General features: G+C 44.8%; 1 protein-coding gene across 1 annotated transcript in view; it reads right to left on the reverse strand.

Annotated features, from left to right (window-relative positions):
• LOC124032330 (copine-9-like) overlaps nucleotides 1-20,116 on the reverse strand; it is a 77,711-nt gene that overhangs the window by 46,163 nt on the left and 11,432 nt on the right. The window contains exons 3-6 of the mRNA XM_046344648.1: nucleotides 8,334-8,380; nucleotides 2,630-2,733; nucleotides 702-741; nucleotides 496-498 (exon numbers count right to left, since the gene is read on the reverse strand). Of these exons, the coding sequence (XP_046200604.1) occupies nucleotides 496-498; nucleotides 702-741; nucleotides 2,630-2,733; nucleotides 8,334-8,380 (194 nt within the window). The remainder of the gene's footprint in view (nucleotides 1-495; nucleotides 499-701; nucleotides 742-2,629; nucleotides 2,734-8,333; nucleotides 8,381-20,116) is intronic.

Raw genomic sequence — 20,116 nt, forward strand, 5'->3', positions numbered from 1 at the left:
CAGGACGGTAGCTCTCCAGGAACAGGGTAGGAGTGAACCTACAGGATGGTAGCTCTCCAGGATGGTAGCTCTCCAGGAACAGGGTAGGAGTGAACCTACACGATGGTAGCTCTCCAGGAACAGGGTAGGAGTGAAAACCCACAGGACGGTAGCCCTCCAGAAACAGGGTAGGAGAGCCCTGCACAACATTATTCTGGTTAAAACAACTAGCCTACTGTAGCTCTGGCTTTGAAGTCTCCTCTCAAAGTGCTTTAACCTGAGATTTTGATATAGTGGGAATGGCTGAATGAGACTACGGTTGACATGACTGCTTGGTTTTGAGCCAACAGAAAAAACACCCCACAGACATCCCATTGGACAAGAGAAAACAGGAGTACAAAAAACCACATCTAAGATCATGAATATGTGTTGTGAAATACAAATCAGTAGACGTTACATGACATAATGACTGACATTACAACAATACATGTCTTTACTAGGTGCACCGATACTAACCTTCTGCTCTCCCGTATGTTGTTGAGGGCAAAGGGAAGAGAACACAGTCAGAGGTCAAATCTAAAGTACAATATTGCATTCATCCAAAGACAACAAGCTTCCTTCTGATAACTATCCTTCCTCTGTACTGTCAGTATTGGCATAACATTGCATAATTAACAACATAACATTAACAACATGATGTATTATATATGGGAGACACTTACAAATTTGGAAATATTTGAACTTCTGGAGTCCACATTGTATCTGCAAGAAACCAAACATAGTTAGGTATAAATCACTCCAAATGACAAACTATATCAGTGTGAATAGCCAGTTCAGGTATTAGATAAGTTTGTTCCTTACGAACTAAATGGGCAAATCTAATTATCTCTAAAATAACCTTGAATTTAACAGGGATGTTTCTGCAGGAGGGAGGAGGGAAACAGGGTAGAAGGGTTGAGAATATACTCCCTGTTTGCTAACATTAGAACATCCACTGCCTGTTGGACTATTACTGCTGACAGACTGTCTCTGAGTCCTATTCACTGTGGATATGAAGCCAATCCTCTACCACCTCGGGCTTCAGGGCTGTGCTGCTTGCTTTACTTTTTCCTTGGTCAAACTCAATAGCGCATTGGTTCATAACATTTATTTGGTCTCATCATTTGGGAGTTCTGTCTGTCTGTAGGGTGTCTGTTATGCTGGAGTAGACTGATTGATTATTTGCAGTTTAAAAATGAATATTGGCCTTGCTAACACCTGAACCACACGGATTGTTTCTAAGAGCTTTGTCACAGTGCAAAACCGTTGCAATTGATTCTTGATTGATTTTCCAGAGCTGAAACAATAGCACCTGAAACTAACTGTCGGAGCAAAAGGCTCTACACAGTAATAGCCTGATAACAACCCATTTAAAGGGCATAATTCAATCTTTAACAGTAGTTATGTAAAACGTTATTTTCTCCCCACATCCCTATGATACAAAGGTCTAACATGTAGCCACAAATAGTTATTAAAATAAACTACTTTTCACAGTTCAACACTAGAATTTTGCAGTTGCATATTACCTGACTTTGAAGAGCAGATCGAACAGTCTATAATGAATAACAGACTGCTCAACAAAACCTACGGTGTATCACTGACTACATTAAAAAGCTATACTGATCTTTCTCTAGTATTGATCTGGACTAAGAGGTGTGGTGGCTGACCAGAATAAACAAGTGGACATAGAGATAGCACTTAAATCACAGTGATAAATGAAAAGGCTTGTTCTTCAGAAAGTATTTACACCCCTTGACTTTTTTACACATTTTGTTGTGTTATAGCCTGAATTTAAAATTGATTTAACATAGATTTTGTGTCACTGGCCTACACACAATTACCCAAATGTCAAAGTGGAATGATGTTTTTCTACATTTTTACAAATGAATTACAAATGAAAAGCTGACATGTCTTTAGTGAATAAGTATTCAACCCTCTTGTTCTGGAAAAAACCTAAATAAGTTCAGGAGTAAAAAAGTAACATAATAAGTTGCATGTGTTTAACATGATTTTTGAACGACTGCCTCATCTCTGTGCCCCACACATACAATGATCTGTCAGGTCCCTCAGTCGAGCAGTGCATTTCAAACACAGATTTAACCACAAAGGCCAGGAGGTTTTCCAATGCCTTGCAAAGAAGGGCATCTATTGGTAGATGGGTAAAAATGTCAAAAGCAGATATTGAATATCCTTTGGAACATGTTGATGTTATAAATTACACTTTGGATGGTGTACCAATACACCCAGTTTCTAAAAAAGATACAGGAGTACTTTCTAACTCAGTTGCCAGGAGAGGAAGGAAACCATTCAGGGATTTCACCATGAGGCCAATAGTGACTTTCAAAAAGTTGGTGGTGGCCCCCTCACTCATGGTGGCCCCCTCACTCATGGTGGCCCCCTCACTCATGGTGGCCCCCTCACTCATGGTGGCCCCCTCACTCATCCGAGAGTGAAGACCTGCTCTGCGACCCGAAAGACTAACAAGGGAGCAAAGAAAATTCTTGAAACTACATACAAATTGGTCCTATGTATAAAACTAAAAAAGTTTATTTAGGCTTTTGGCCTAGCAGTAGGTATTTCCCAGTTGGAGACAGATAGGTTGGTCACTTACACGTCAAAGCGGAGGTTCTGCTTCTCTTCGAAGAAGAAGTCCAGGAAAAACTTCCGCACAAAGTTTGGATTCAGTGTGTTGTCAATAACCTCTGTTCTGCCAAACTGAAACAGTAGACAGGAAAACACTGGTTACAGAGTGATAATCAATGACACAATGTCACTCTAAATCTAAGTATTTGAAAGTTTAACGTCACTAGCAATATTATCCACATTCATCAACCATAACATTGGGATCAACTCAAAAACAATGACCAGCAAATCCCAAGTACTCTAAATGAAATAATCAGCACAGAGCCACAGCCATTACCAATACAGCCTGTGATCTAATCTACATCCTTAGTAAGTTAGAATCACCACTGGGTTTAAACCAATGGAGTGTTGTGTTCTAATGGCTGGCTCCTCAGCCAGAACAGAACCAATGGAGTGTTGTGTTCTAATGGCTGGCTCCTCAGCCAGAACAGAACCAATGGAGTGTTGTGTTCTAATGGCTGGCTCCTCAGCCAGAACAGAACCAAGGGAGTGTTGTGTTCTAATGGCTGGCTCCTCAGCCAGAACAGAACCAATGGAGTGTTGTGTTCTAATGGCTGGCTCCTCAGCCAGAACAGAACCAATGGAGTGTTGTGTTCTAATGGCTGGCTCCTCAGCCAGAACAGAACCAATGGAGTGTTGTGTTCTAATGGCTGGCTCCTCAGCCAGAACAGAACCAAGGGAGTGTTGTGTTCTAATGGCTGGCTCCTCAGCCAGAACAGAACCAAGGGAGTGTTGTGTTCTAATGGCTGGCTCCTCAGCCAGAACAGAACCAAGGGAGTGTTGTGTTCTAATGGCTGGCTCCTCAGCCAGAACAGAACCAAGGGAGTGTTGTGTTCTAATGGCTGGCTCCTCAGCCAGAACAGAACCAAGGGAGTGTTGTATTCTAATTACTGGCTCCTCAGACAGAACAGAACCAAGGGAGTGTTGTGTTCTAATGGCTGGCTTCTCAGACAGAACCGAACCAAGGGAGTGTTGTGTTCTAATTAGAACCGAACCAAGGGAGGGTTGTGTTTTAATGGCTGGCTCCTCAGCCAGAACAGAACCAAGGGAGTGTTGTGTTCTAATGGCTGGCTCCTCAGCCAGAACAGAACCAAGGGAGTGTTGTGTTCTAATGGCTGGCTCCTCAGCCAGAACAGAACCAAGGGAGTGTTGTGTTCTAATGGCTGGCTCCTCAGCCAGAACAGAACCAAGGGAGTGTTGTGTTCTAATGGCTGGCTCCTCAGCCAGAACAGAACCAAGGGAGTGTTGTGTTCTAATGGCTGGCTCCTCAGCCAGAACAGAACCAAGGGAGTGTTGTGTTCTAATTACTGGCTCCTCAGCCAGAACAGAACCAAGGGAGTGTTGTGTTCTAATGGCTGGCTCCTCAGCCAGAACAGAACCAAGGGAGTGTTGTGTTCTAATGGCTAGCTACTCAGACAGAACAGAACCAAGGGAGTGTTTTGTTCTAATCAGAACAAAACCAAGGGAGTGTTATGTTCTAATGGCTGGCTCCTCAGACAGAACAAAACCAACGGAGTGAGAGTGTCTGAGTGATTCTGTCTCAGCCGGCCGGCCCCAGGGCTGGAGCTCCATTTGTATCTTCCAGACACGATTCCCCATTGGGCAGAGGGCCTGGCTGGTATGGTCCAACAGCACAGAGTAATGAGCTATTGATCCCTGCACTGCTTTAATACCCGGCTCATGACCTTAGCGCCCAGCACACATAATCCCAGCTATCAACTCTGTCCCTCCCAATCCATTATCCGGCCTGGGAGGGGAGTTTATTGGAACCCTACCTACCTGGCATCCATCGACTAAGAAACCATCTGTCGTCACCTGAGACACTTCCACCTGTTCTATTTTGGGGCATTGTTTTCTGAGATACGATTAGTTAATGGGTAGTGGAGCGTTGTGGGGAATGTTTGTGTATAAAACGTAAAGAGATTGAAATTGCTGTGAAGTGACTGAAACTAAGAGGGCACAGCACTATAGTGTGTCAATGTTAGTTAGCTAGAAACAAATAGATTTACTCTTAACATTTTACTTTTAGTTTACACCAACACATAAGTGCATATCGTTTATCAACCCTTGTCTCAGTGTATGTGGTGGTGATCAGAAATAGAGAGATGGGAAGTGAGGGAATATGATTCGACTTGTGAGTCTTCACTCAATGAATGGTACACATACGTATGTCTGTAGTTGGGGATTGAAAGTTAACTGTGCTGATTATATAAAATATATACAGCACCAGTTAAAAGTTGGGACACACTTACTCATTCAAGGGTTTCTTACTTTTTTCTACATTATAGAATAATAGTGAAGACATCAAAACTATGAAATAACACATGGAATTGTCACACCCTGTCACACCCTTTTTATGTCTCTATTTGGGTTTGGTCAGGGTGTGATTTGGGGTGGGCATTCTACGTTCTTTTTTCTATGTTTTGTATTTCTTTGTTTTGGCCGGGCATGGTTCTCAATCAGGGACAGCTGACTATCGTCGTCTCTGATTGGGAACCATACTTTAGTGGGAAAAAGCTACCCATGTTTTGTGGGTAGTTATTTTCTCTTTAGTGTTTTCTGCACCTGACAGGACTGTTTCGGATGAGTTTATTCTCTTTGTTATTTTGTTATAGTGTTCAGTTTAAATAAAAAGCATGAACACTTACCACCCTGCGCTTTGGTCCGATCCGTTACAGGAATCCTGTAGTAACCCCCCCAAAAAGTGTTAAACAAATCAAAACAAATCAAAATATATAATCTTCAAAGTAGTCACCCTTTGCCTTGATGACAGCTTTGCACACTCTTTGGCATTCTCTCAACCAGCTTCATGAGGAATGCTTTTCCAACAGTCTTGAAGGAGTTCCCACATACACTGAGCACTTGTTGGCTGCTTTTCCTTCACTCTGCGGTCCAACTCATTCCAAACCATTTCAATTGGGTTGAGGTCGGGTGATTGTGGAGGCCAGGGCATCTGATGCAGGACTCCATCACTCTTCTTCTTGGTCAAATAGCCCTTACACAGCCTGGAGGTGTGTTTTGTCATTGTCTTGTTCAAAAACAAATGACAGTTCCACTAAGCGCAAACCAGATGGGATGGCGTATAGCTGCAGAATGCTGTGGTAGCCATGCTGGTTAAGGGAGCCTTGAATTCTAAATAAGTCACCTGAAAAGGATTCGCACACCATCACACCTCCTTCTCCATGCTTCACTGTGGGAACCACACGTGCAGAGATCATCCGTTCAGCTACTCTGCGTCTCACAAAGAAACGGAACCAAAAATCTAAAATGTGGGCCAAAGGACAGATTTCCAGCAGTCTAATGTCCATTGGTCGTGTTTCTTGGCCCAAGCAAGTCTCTTCTTATTGGTGTCCATTAGAAGTGTTTTTTTTTTGTAGAAATTCGACCATGAAGGCTTGATACCCTCAGTCTCCTCTGAACAGTTGATGTTGAGATGTGTCTGTTACTTGAACTCTGTGAAGCATTTATTTGGGCTGCAATTTCTGAGGATCAGTTAACTCTAATGACCTTATCCTCTGCAGCAGAGGTAACTCTGGGTCTTCCTTTCCTGGAGAGGTCCTCACGAGATCCAGTTTCATCATAGCGCTTGATGGTTTTTGCAACTGCACTTGAAGAAACTTTCAAAGTTCTTGAAATTTTCCAGATTGACTAACCTTCATGTCTTAAAATAATGATGGACTGTCGTTTCTTTTTGCTTATTTGAGCTGTTCTTGCCATAATATGGACTTGGTCTTTTACCAAATAGGGCTATCTTCTGTATACCACCCATACCTTGTCACAACACAACTGTTTGGCTCAAACGCATTAAGAAGGAAAGACATTTCACAAATTATCACAACTGTTAATTGAAATGCATTCCATGTGACTACCTCATGAAGCTGGTTGAGAGAATGCCAAGAGTCTGCAAAGGGTGGCTGCTTTGAAGAATCTCAATTTAAAATATATTTTGATTTGTTTAACACTTTTTTGGTTACTACATGATTCCATATGTGGTATTTCATAGTAGATGTCTTCACTATTTTTCTACAATGTAGAAAATAGTAAAAATAAAGAGAAACCCTTGAATGAGTAGTTGTGTCCAACCTTTTGACTGGTACTGTATTTTATTTGGCACATACACCGGATAGCTGCTGTGCAATGTGTTTTTCTACAGGGTCAGCCATAGGACAGTGCCCCTGGAGCCAATTAGGGTTAAGTGCCTTGCTCAAAAACATATAGATTTTTCACCTTGTCGGCTCGAGTCTTCGAACCAGCAGTTTCTGGCCCAACACTGGGCTACCTACCACCCTATAATTATCTCTTTGATTAGCCCTGTCGCAATGAAAAAGGTAGTGGAAGAAGTCTTGCTGCAAGGGGATCGACTCAGACAAAGCCCTTAATGACATTCTTTAGTCAAGCAGTGTTGACTTATTAAATATATAAACAAACAAAAACAGTCAGCACTGTGGCAGAGATTAAATTGGTTCTGCGCTTTAGGATAAAGGTTCTCTCAAAAGAAATGCAAGAAGAGGATATTCAAGAGAGGTAGAGGGAGCGATAGAGATTGAGAGAGATAGAGGGAGAGAAAAAGACAAAGATAGAGATACAGATTAAGAGAGAAAGAGAGAGAGCACTTTGAGAATGAGCTAGCTTGCTGCTGCTGAGGATATTCCCAGCTAGACATTCCTCTGCATTGTGCAGTGCTCATGGCTTAGGCTGTGGCGGCTGGCATAGCAGCAGTTTTGCTATGTAGAGGGAGTATCGGCAAAGCCGACAGAGAAGGGCCGATAGCCGACAGAGAGGGGCCGGTTGCCGACAGAGAGGGGCCGGTCGCCGACAGAGAGGGGCCGGTCGCCGACAGAGAGGGGCCGGTCGCCGACAGAGAGGGGCCGGTCGCCGACAGAGAAGGGCCGGTCGCCGACAGAGAGGGGCCGGTCGCCGACAGAGAGGGGCCGGTCGCCGACAGAGAGGGGCCGGTAGCCGACAGAGAGGGGCCGGTAGCCGACAGAGAAGGGCCGATAGCCGACAGAGAAGGGCCGATAGCCGACAGAGAAGGGCCTATAGCCGACAGAGAAGGGCCTATAGCCGACAGAGAAGGGCCGATAGCCGACAGACTAGAAAAGGACAATATCGGGTAGGCCGAGAGAAAGAGAGACAGAAAGAGAGAGATCCCCCATCAGCTATGGTGTAGGTGTGAATATTTTAATGAATCCCTCTGGGGAAACTTTGGCTCATCTTGTTCACCATCTTACTACCTGAACCTATCTTATCCTGTCTTGTTCCCTCTCAATTGAGTTGAATTGTAACAATAACAGCACATATTGTTGGGTACATTTCCTGATTTTACATCCTGCCATCATTGACTTGAATGGGGATGACCATTCTATTTCTATGGCAGCACATGCAGTCAGCAGCGGAGGAGAAGAGAACATGTGCGTCTTTAAAAAAAAAAGAAGGTTATTTGAACGGTTATTAAAGTGACCGTGGTCATTTGGCTGGCCAACAACAGTCATCCAAAATTCCATGACCGTCACAGCCCCCTTAATTTCAGTGACGGTGGATAAGCTCCAAAAACCAAAGAAGAAGATGGAACAACATGAGTCTCAGTCTGGAAGGTTCTTACGTTTAACAGAACAGCGAGTCAAGACGCGAATGAAAAAAAGGCTGAAAATAGAACTTAATTTTCAACTCACCTCCCTCCACTCTTTGGTGCCGATACCCTGCACATACAGCACAATCACTGCAGAGAGACAGAGAGAGAAGACAGAAGGCTTTTGAACTGGAGAACATGGGGCCAATTGCATTTGTAGTGTTTTTCTTTTACAGACATAAAATCACAAAGCTCTCTACATTGTAGAGCAACTATTAAAACAAAACTGTTTTAAAAAAAGGTCAAAACATTGAAACTAATAGAGATCTAATTTGGTAGCATAGTATATGACAGTCATTAAATTCTCCCTGAAAACATATTTCTCTAATAAGCATTCAGAAAAAAACCTTGTTGATTCAGTTCAGGTTGGTCAACCGTTGACAGCCATTTAAACACAGCGGTTGAATGTTGGGCATCAGCAGTAATGCACTTCACTCTGGCTTCGTGCAGGCAATTAAAAATATGTTCTCTCTTCTAAAGGCCAATTAGGAACGTTGAGAAAACAGCATTGGGGCAAGTGTCTGGGCACCTTGGCAACATTACTGCATTGGCAATTGCTGCTCATAGCAGATCTAAAATAGTAACACAAGAATGGAGCTATATACAGGGAGTACCAGATCAATGTGGAGCTATATACAGGAAGTACCAGTACCAGATCAATGTGGAGCTATATACAGGGAGTACCAGATCAATGTGGAGCTATATACAGTACCAGATCAATGTGGAGCTATATACAGGGAGTACCAGATCAATGTATCAAGATGGAGCTATATACAGGAAGTACCAGTACCAGATCAATGTGGAGCTATATACAGGAAGTACCAGTACCAGATCAATGTGGAGCTATATACAGGAAGTACCAGTACCAGATCAATGTGGAGCTATATACAGGAAGTACCAGTACCAGATCAATGTGGAGCTATATACAGGGAGTACCAGATCAATGTGGAGCTATATACAGGAACCAGTACCAGATCAATGTGGAGCTATATACAGGAAGAGTACCAGATCAATGTGGAGCTATATACAGGAAGTACCAGTACCAGATCAATGTGGAGCTATATACAGGGACCAGTACCAGATCAATGTGGAGCTATATACAGGGAGTACCAGTACCAGATCAATGTGGAGCTATATACAGGGAGTACCAGTACCAGATCAATGTGGAGCTATATACAGGGAGTACCAGTACCAGATCAATGTGGAGCTATATACAGGAGCTATATACAGGGAGTACCAGTACCAGATCAATGTGGAGCTATATACAGGGAGTACCAGTACCAGATCAATGTGGAGCTATATACAGGGAGAACCAGTACCAGATCAATGTGGAGCTATATACAGGGAGAACCAGTAACAGATCAATGTGGAGCTATATACAGGGAGTACCAGTACCAGATCAATGTGGAGCTATATACAGGGAGTACCAGTACCAGATCAATGTGGAGCTATATACAGGGAGTACCAGTACCAGATCAATGTGGAGCTATATACAGGGAGTACCAGTACCAGATCAATGTGGAGCTATATACAGGGAGTCCCAGATCAATGTGGAGCTATATACAGGGAGTCCCAGATCAATGTGGAGCTATATACAGGGAGTACCAGTACCAGATCAATGTGGAGCTATATACAGGGAGTACTAGTCCCAGATCAATGTGCAGAGGTACAAGGCATTTGAGGTAGATATGTACATGAAGGCAGGGTAAAGTGACTAGGCATCAGAATAGGTAATAATAATAAGGTATTTACATTTTACATTACATTTAAGTCATTTAGCAGACGCTCTTATCCAGAGCGACTTACAAATTGGTGCATTCACCTTATGAACAGTCACTTTACAATAGTGCATCTAAATCTTAAAGGGGGGGGGTGAGAGGGATTACTTATCCTATCCTAGGTATTCCTTAAAGAGGTGGGGTTTCAGGTGTCTCCGGAAGGTGGTGATTGACTCCGCTGTCCTGGCGTCGTGAGGGAGTTTGTTCCACCATTGGGGGGCCAGAGCAGCGAACAGTTTTGACTGGGCTGAGCGGGAGCTGTACTTCCTCAGTGGTAGGGAGGCGAGCAGGCCAGAGGTGGATGAACGCAGTGCCCTTGTTTGGGTGTAGGGCCTGATCAGAGCCTGGAGGTACTGAGGTGCCGTTCCCCTCACAGCTCCGTAGGCAAGCACCATGGTCTTGTAGCGGATGCGAGCTTCAACTGGAAGCCAGTGGAGAGAACGGAGGAGCGGGGTGACGTGAGAGAACTTGGGAAGGTTGAACACCAGACGGGCTGCGGCGTTCTGGATGAGTTGAAGGGGTTTAATGGCACAGGCAGGGAGCCCAGCCAACAGCGAGTTGCAGTAATCCAGACGGGAGATGACAAGTGCCTGGATTAGGACCTGCGTCGCTTCCTGTGTGAGGCAGGGTTGTACTCTGCGGATGTTGTAGAGCATGAACCTACAGGAACGGGCCACCGCCTTGATGTTGGTTGAGAACGACAGGGTGTTGTCCAGGATCACGCCAAGGTTCTTGGCGCTCTGGGAGGAGGACACAATGGAGTTGTCAACCGTGATGGCGAGATCATGGAACGGGCAGTCCTTCCCCGGGAGGAAGAGCAGCTCAGTCTTGCCGAGGTTCAGCTTGAGGTTGTGATCCGTCATCCACACTGATATGTCTGCCAGACATGCAGAGATGCGATTCGCCACCTGGTCATCAGAAGGGGGAAAGGAGAAGATTAGTTGTGTGTCGTCTGCATAGCAATGATAGGAGAGACCATGTGAGGTTATGACAGAGCCAAGTGACTTGGTGTATAGCGAGAATAGGAGAGGGCCTAGAACAGAGCCCTGGGGGACACCAGTGGTGAGAGCGCGTGGTGAGGAGACAGATTCTCGCCACGCCACCTGGTAGGAGCGACCTGTCAGGTAGGACGCAATCCAAGCGTGGGCCGCGCCGGAGATGCCCAACTCGGAGAGGGTGGAGAGGAGGATCTGATGGTTCACAGTATCGAAGGCAGCCGATAGATCTAGAAGGATGAGAGCAGAGGAGAGAGAGTTAGCTTTAGCAGTACGGAGCGCCTCCGTGATACAGAGGAGAGCAGTCTCAGGTGAATGACTAGTCTTGAAACCTGACTGATTTGGATCAAGAAGGTCATTCAGAGAGAGATAGCGGGAGAGCTGGCCAAGGACGGCACGTTCAAGAGTTTGAGAAAAGAAAGAAGGGATACTGGTCTGTAATTGTTGACATCGGAGGGATCGAGTGTAGGTTTTTTCAGAAGGGGTGCAACTCTCGCTCTCTTGAAGACGGAAGGGACGTAGCCAGCGGTCAGGGATGAGTTGATGAGCGAGGTGAGGTAAGGGAGAAGGTCTCCGGAAATGGTCTGGAGAAGAGAGGAGGGGATAGGGTCAAGCGGGCAGGTTGTTGGGCGGCCGGCCGTCACAAGACGCGAGATTTCATCTGGAGAGAGAGGGGAGAAAGAGGTCAGAGCACAGGGTAGGGCAGTGTGAGCAGAACCAGCGGTGTCGTTTGACTTAGCAAACGAGGATCGGATGTCGTCAACCTTCTTTTCAAAATGGTTGACGAAGTCATCTGCAGAGGGAGGAGGGGGGGGGGGGAGGGAGGAGGATTCAGGAGGGAGGAGAAGGTGGCAAAGAGCTTCCTAGGGTTAGAGGCAGATGCTTGGAATTTAGCGTGGTAGAAAGTGGCTTTAGCAGCAGAGACAGAGGAGGAAAATGTAGAGAGGAGGGAGTGAAAGGATGCCAGGTCCGCAGGGAGGCGAGTTTTCCTCCATTTCCGCTCGGCTGCCCGGAACCCTGTTCTGTGAGCTCGCAATGAGTCATCGAGCCACGGAGCGGGAGGGGAGGACCGAGCCGGCCTGGAGGATAGGGGACATAGAGAGTCAAAGGATGCAGAGAGGGAGGAGAGGAGGGTTGAGGAGGCAGAATCAGGAGATAGGTTGGAGAAGGTTTGATAGGATGGAAGAGGAGAGAGTAGCGGGGGAGAGAGAGCGAAGGTTGGGACTGCGCGATACTATCCAAGTTTTTTATTTTATTTTATTTTATTTCACCTTTATTTAACCAGGTAGGCTAGTTGAGAACAAGTTCTCATTTGCAACTGCGACCTGGCCAAGATAAAGCATAGCAGTGTGAACAGACAACACAGAGTTACACATGGAATAAACAATTAACAAGTCAATAACACAGTAGAAAAAAATGGGCAGTCTATATACAATGTGTGCAAAAGGCATGAGGAGGTAGGCGAATAATACAGTTTTGCAGAATAACACTGGAGTGATAAATGAGTAGGGGCAGTGTGGGAGGTGTTGGATGAGAGCGAGAGGGAAAAGGATACAAGGTAGTGGTCGGAGACTTGGAGGGGAGTTGCAATGAGGTTAGTGGAAGAACAGCATCTAGTAAAGATGAGGTCGAGTGTATTGCCTGCCTTGTGAGTAGGGGGGGAAGGTGAGAGGGTGAGGTCAAAAGAGGAGAGGAGTGGAAAGAAGGAGGCAGAGAGGAATGAGTCAAAGGTAGACGTGGGGAGGTTAAAGTCGCCCAGAACTGTGAGAGGTGAGCCGTCCTCAGGAAAGGAGCTTATCAAGGCATCAAGCTCATTGATGAACTCTCCGAGGGAACCTGGAGGGCGATAAATGATAAGGATGTTAAGCTTGAAAGGGCTGGTAACTGTGACAGCATGGAATTCAAAGGAGGCGATAGACAGATGGGTAAGGGGAGAAAGAGAGAATGACCACTTGGGAGAGATGAGGATCGCGGTGCCACCACCCCGCTGACCAGAAGCTCTCGGGGTGTGCAAGAACACGTGGGCAGACGAAGAGAGAGCAGTAGGAGTAGCAGTGTTGTCTGTGGTGATCCAAGTTTCCGTCAGTGCCAAGAAGTCGAGGGACTGGAGGGAGGCATAGGCTGAGATGAACTCTGCCTTGTTGACCGCAGATCGGCAGTTCCAGAGGCTACCGGAGACCTGGAACTCCGCGTGGGTCGTGCGCGCTGGGACCACCAGATTAGGGTGGCCGCGGCCACGCGGTGTGGAGCGTTTGTATGGTCTGTGCAGAGAGGAGAGAACAGGGATAAACAGACACATAGTTGACAGGCTACAGAAGAGGCTACGCTAATGCAAAGGAGATTGGAATGACAAGTGGACTACACATCTCGAATGTTCAGAAAGTTAAGCTACGTAGCAAGAATCTTATTGACTAAAATGAATAATTATGATACAGTACTGCTGAAGTAGGCTAGCTGGCAGTGGGTGCGTTGTTGACACTACACTAATCAAGTCGTTCCGTTGAGTGTAATAGTTTCTGCAGTGCTGCTATTCGGGGGCTAGCTGGCTAGCTAGTAGTGTTGTTTACGTTACGTTGCGTTAAAAGAACGACAATAGCTGGCTAGCTAACCTAGAAAATCGCTCTAGACTACACAGTTATCTTTGAGGTAGATATGTACATGAAGGCAGGGTAAAGTGACTAGGCATCAGAATAGGTAATAATAATAATGTATTTGAGGTAGATATGTACATGAAGGCAGGGTAAAGTGACTACGCATCAGGATAGATAATAATAATAATGTATTGGAGGTAGATATGTACATGAAGGCAGGGTAAAGTAACTATGCATCAGAATAGATAATAAGGTATACACTTAGGTTGGAGTCATTAAAACTCTTTTCAACCACTCCACAAATTTCTTGTTAACAAACTATAGTTTTGGCAAGATGGTTAGGACATCTACTTTGTGCATGGCATAAGTCATTTTTCCAACAATTGTTTACAGACAGATTATTAGTAAGCAAATATTTTACAGACAAACAATAGTAAGCAAATATAAACACCATGGGACCACGCAGTCGTCATACCGCTCAGGAAGGAGACGCGTTCTGTCTCCTAGAGATGAACGTACTTTGGTGCGAAAAGCGCAAATCCATCCCAGAACAACAGCAAAGGACCTTGTGAAGATGCTGGAGGAAACAGGTACAAAAGTATCTATATCCACAGTAAAACGAGTCCTATATCGACATAACCTGAAAGGCCGCTCTTCAAGGAAGAAGCCACTGCTCCAAAACCGCCATAAAAAAAGCCAGACTGCAGTTTGCAACTGCACATGGGGACAAAGTTCGTACTTTTTGGAGAAATGTCCTCTGGTCTGATAACGACCAGCGCAATGTTGAGGAAAAAGGGGGAGACTTGCAAGCCAAAGAATACCATCCCAACCGTGAAGCCCGGGGGTGGCAGCATCATGTAGTGGGGGGGCTTTGCTGCAGGAGGGACTGGTGCTCTTCACAAAATAGATGGCATCATGAGGCAGGACAATTATGTGGATATATTGAAGCAACATCTCAAAACATCAGTCAGGAAGTTAAAGCTTGGTCGCAAATGGGTCTTCCAAATGGTCAATGACCCCAAGCATACTTCCAAAGTTGTGGCAAAACGGCTTAAGGACAACAATGTCAAGGTATTGAAGTGGCCATCACAAAGCCCTGACCTCAATCCTATAGACAATTTGAGGGCAGAACTGAAAAAGCGTGTGCGAGCAACGAGGCCTACAAACCTGACTCAGTTACACCAGCTCTGTCAGGAGGAATGAGCCAAAATGTACCTAACTTGTTGTTGGAAACTTGTGGAAGTCTACCCGAAATGTTTGACCCAAGTTAAACAATTTAAAGGCAATGATACCAAATACTAATAGAGTGAAAGTAAACTTCTGACCCACTGGGAATGTGATGAAGGAAATAAAATCTGAAATAAATCATTCTCTCTACTATTATTCTGACATTTGACATTCTTAAAATAAAGTGGTGATCCTAACTGACCTAAGACAGGGAATTTTTACTAGCATTAAATGTTAGGAATTGTGATTAAAACTGAGGCGTATGTAAACTTCCAACTTCAACTGTATGAACATGAAGGCAGGGTAAAATAACTAGACATCAGGCTAGATAATAATAAGAGTAAAATAAAACAGAGTAGCAGCAGCATATGATGAGTGTAAAAGTGTGTGGTAAACGTGAATGTTTGTTGGTTTTGTATGGGACCGTGTATGTATGTATGTATGTATGTATGTTGGTTTTGTATGGGACCGTATGTATGTATGTATGTATGTATGTATGTATGTATGTATGTATGTATGTATGTATGTATGTATGTATGTATGTATGTATGTATGTATGTATGTGTGTGTGTGTGTGTACGTGTGTGTGTGTGTACGTGTGTGTGTGTGTGTGTGTGTGTGTGCGCGTGTGCATGGTGTCTATAAAGTCTAGTGAGTGTGCGTAGGGTCAGTGCAAGATAGTTGGTACAGATGGTTTGGGTCCCATAATTGACTACTTAACGATCTGGCTATTTAGCAGTCTTATGGCTTGGGAGTCGAAGCTGTCTCAGAGCCTGTTGGTCTGAGAGCCTATGCACCAGTACGGTTTGTCAGACCTTGGCAGAGTGAACAGTCTATGGCTTGGGGGTCGAAGCTGTCTCAGAGCCTGTTGGTCTGAGAGCCTATGCACTAGTACGGTTTGTCAGACCTTGGCAGAGTGAACAGTCTATGACTTATGTGGCTGGAGTCTTTGGCGATTTTTTGAGCCTTCCTTAAAACACTGCCTGGTATAGAGGTCCTGGATGGCAGGGAGCTCTGCCCCAGTGATGTACTGTGCCGTCCGCACCACCCTCTGATATAGAGGTCCTTGATGGCAGGGAGCTCTGCCCCAGTGATGCACCACCCTCTGTAGCGCTTTGTGGCCAAGGGCGGTGCATTTTCCATACCAAGGGTTGATCCAGCCAGTCAAGATGCAAAGAATAATCTGTCTACCCAAGTTGCCTCTGTGTTTGTAAGCATGTCAGAGGACAGTAAGTGAGATTGAGACAGACTTAGTCAAGGCAGAGCTATGAGAGTTCACAGTAGTGCCCTGTAGTCTAATTCTAAAAGCTAACAGGGTGTGCTGGAGCCACAGTTAGCTCCTAGCAGTGCAGCCCATTAAAATATGTATCTCTGGTCAGTCAACAAAGTAAACAGCTATCGGGGTGCCTTGCAGAAACAGCATTTGAACAACAGCATGGAGCGAATCATTCAAAGGAGATAAGAAGTGCTTCCTTGACCTGTGATATTCCGTAGGATTCCAGAAACTAGTACTCCTTTAGATGAATCTACATTTGAGGAAAGATGAGAAAGCCCACAGCCTGAGTAGGCTTGGACGATATATAGTTTATACCGTATAATTTAAAATGTGGTTTGCTAACTTGCCAGCTAAGTGGCTAGAGATGTTAAGATGAAGCTTCTTGGTTACAGAAGAGACATTCAAACCCCCCTCCTGGATCAAGATTCCTGTTGACTAAATTGTTTTGTGCTTCCACAAATTAGAAATAGTGCCCCCTTGTGTGCACATTCAGTAATACCGTATGCCGGTAGGTACAGAAATGGTATGAACATCTGGATATCGCCCAACCCTTAACCTAACTCCCAGCAGCAGATTGATTGTTTGCTTTATGGAAGGTGACTGGGAGAGGACAGCCCATCTGGTGGGATACAGCAGAGCCAAACCCAAAGTTACCTGATCCTTTTCTCCTTTGGCTTCAGGATCAGGTAACCAGGTGAACAGAACTTCAATTCAATCAGCCTTACTATTGAATCCAATTATGCTGAGTGTTGAGGTAGCCAATAAAAAGTTCACGATTATATCTATTGTACAACAGAGCTTATTGTCGTGTAGAAAATAGGTTGGCAAAGTAATACAAAAATACATGCAGACTTCCTATTAGATCTGAAAAGACACCCATCACAAGTCTAGCTGACAGTGCATTACATTAGGCTGGACAGTGCATTACATTAGGCTGACGGTGCATTACATTAGGCTGACTGTGCATTACATTAGGCTGACGGTGCATTACATTAGGCTGACGGTGCATTACATTAGGCTGACAGTGCATTACATTAGGCTGGACAGTGCATTACATTAGGCTGGACAGTGCATTACATTAGGCTGGACAGTGCATTACATTAGGCTGGACAGTGCATTACATTAGGCTGGACAGTGCATTACATTAGGCTGACGGTGCATTACATTAGGCTGACGGTGCATTACATTAGGCTGACGGTGCATTACATTAGGCTGGACAGTGCATTACATTAGGCTGGACAGTGCATTACATTAGGCTGGACAGTGCATTACATTAGGCTGGACAGTGCATTACATTAGGCTGACAGTGCATTACATTAGGCTGACAGTGCATTACATTAGGCTGGACAGTGCATTACATTAGGCTGGACAGTGCATTACATTAGGCTGACGGTGCATTACATTAGGCTGACGGTGCATTACATTAGGCTGACGGTGCATTACATTAGGCTGACGGTGCATTACATTAGGCTGACGGTGCATTACATTAGGCTGACGGTGCATTACATTAGGCTGGACAGTGCATTACATTAGGCTGGACAGTGCATTACATTAGGCTGACGGTGCATTACATTAGGCTGACGGTGCATTACATTAGTCTGACGGTGCATTACATTAGGCTGACGGTGCATTACATTAGGCTGACGGTGCATTACATTAGGCTGACTGTGCATTACATTAGGCTGACGGTGCATTACATTAGGCTGGACAGTGCATTACATTAGGCTGGACAGTGCATTACATTAGGCTGGACAGTGCATTACATTAGGCTGGACAGTGCATTACATTAGGCTGGACAGTGCATTACATTAGGCTGGACAGTGCATTACATTAGGCTGGACAGTGCATTACATTAGGCTGGACAGTGCATTACATCATCCTGTCTAAAATGCATGCAAAAGGGCAAAATACCAGACAATATTCTTCACACTGTTAATTTATCAGAGTGTGAATCAAGTTGAAGTAAGCAGAGGGTACTTTTGTGGTCTATGATGAATGATACATAGTCACATGGATGTTTTATTACACTGTTGATTGCCATAGGCTGGGTTTTGGATTTGCCTTGCACAAATAATCACACTGGATCAGGCCTAAAACCTCCTTACTTGTGGGCATTGCATAAAAGCTGCTTGCTATGAGGAACACAAGAAGATGTAGTGAGGAACCAAAGAGAGGAGGAATATGTTTGCTTGGCAGACAGAGGGAGAAATTATTCACTCAAACACATCAAGCCGGTCACGGATTGAGGGCTACGCTGCAGGTTTCAGGACTCGACTGTGAGAAATCCCCCCTAAATCTCTCTAACAGCAATTTAGGAGGGAGGATAGGGTTTAGGAGAGAGGATAGGGGGGGGGGGCTGACCCTGAATGAATCAAGTGTGGAACCCCCTAAACCCTAGCAGGGATCTGTTTTAACAAGGTCACAGAAACACCACCAGTCTGCACACATAGGGACAATGGCAGTTATGAGTGACACTTCTGAGTCCTTATAGTTGACACATCACAACCTTGAAACAGAGGAGACACACACTAGGGCTGACTCCATTTAGTTGACTGGTCCATTGTTTGTTCGATAGGCTGTTGGTCGACTGAGATTTCTTTAGTCGAGCAGTAGCATAAAATAAAAATCACAGTGTACAAGACCTGTCTGATGTGGCTCCTGTCTGAGTGGACTGATCCATTGTGGAGGCCTGTCTGAGTGGACTGATCCATTGTGGAGGCCTGTCTGAGTGGACTGATCCATTGTGGAGGCCTGTCTGAGTGGACTGATCCATTGTGGAGGCCTGTCTGAGTGGACTGATCCATTGTGGAGGCCTGTCTGAGTGGACTGATCCATTGTGGAGGCCTGTCTGAGTGGACTGATCCATTGTGGAGGCCTGTCTGAGTGGACTGATCCATTGTGGAGGCCTGTCTGAGTGGACTGATCCATTGTGGAGGCCTGTCTGAGTGGACTGATCCATTGTGGAGGCCTGTCTGAGTGGACTGATCCATTGTGGAGGCTGTGGGTATGGCACACCCCATCAGTCTAAGACATGTGCTACTGAAATTGTATATGGTTATATTACGTAAACAAACACTAATAAAAAATATATATTTTTATAACAAATGCGCTACTGAGAAGATACATCCACGTCAATATCCCAGGTCAAGGCATTGTGTTGGAAATGGACTGGGAGTATAGACGGATATCTTGGTCTACAGTCAATGTCAGTTCTTTAAAACCTGTTAGATAACATGTGTTGTAAAGGACCAGTAAAATAACCAGTAGCCCATCTTCTTTTATATCATAAACCACATGGTTGATGGCAGTAATGTTGTGTGTCACCTGTAAGGTAGTTCTGAGTGTAGTATGCATATATACGGCTGCCAATGAGATGGTGGCTTAGGTGGCTAGAAAGGGTACATTTTAGCTGTGTCATGATTCTGAAAGAGAAGAGAAATTCTTAGTTAAAAGAGCCATGGTAAACAATGATTAATGATAGTCAGTGTGGGTGAAATTGCAGCTTTTATATTAATCTGCTGGGGAGACCTATACAACTCCTATTAAAATATGACCTTTTTGAAAAGCTCCTTGAGTGGCTTAATAAGATTTAATAAATGAACGTACAACATTAGGATCTTAATTACATCCACGGCAGGGACTGGCGTTTCCAAGCCTCAATCAGGGAGTATAACTTAATGGATGGAATAATGGGTTTGTGGTAGACCTGCTTAAATTACTTTTCGGGGAATGATCTCAGCAGGGAAGCAGTCCTTTAGTACCTTCCTTTCTAAAATAGACAGAGAAGGTTATGCACATCGGAGGAAATAGTTTTTTTCCACACTGCCTACATTTCTATTTTATCCAGAGCGACTTACAGTACAAATTACAGTTACATGCCTTGCTCAAGGTCACATTGACAGATTAGTTAACTAATCGGTTCGGGGATTTGAACCAACGACCGTTCAGTTATTGCCCCA

Source organism: Oncorhynchus gorbuscha, linkage group LG03 (genome assembly GCF_021184085.1).
Source record: "Oncorhynchus gorbuscha isolate QuinsamMale2020 ecotype Even-year linkage group LG03, OgorEven_v1.0, whole genome shotgun sequence".
Taxonomy (NCBI): domain Eukaryota; kingdom Metazoa; phylum Chordata; class Actinopteri; order Salmoniformes; family Salmonidae; genus Oncorhynchus; species Oncorhynchus gorbuscha.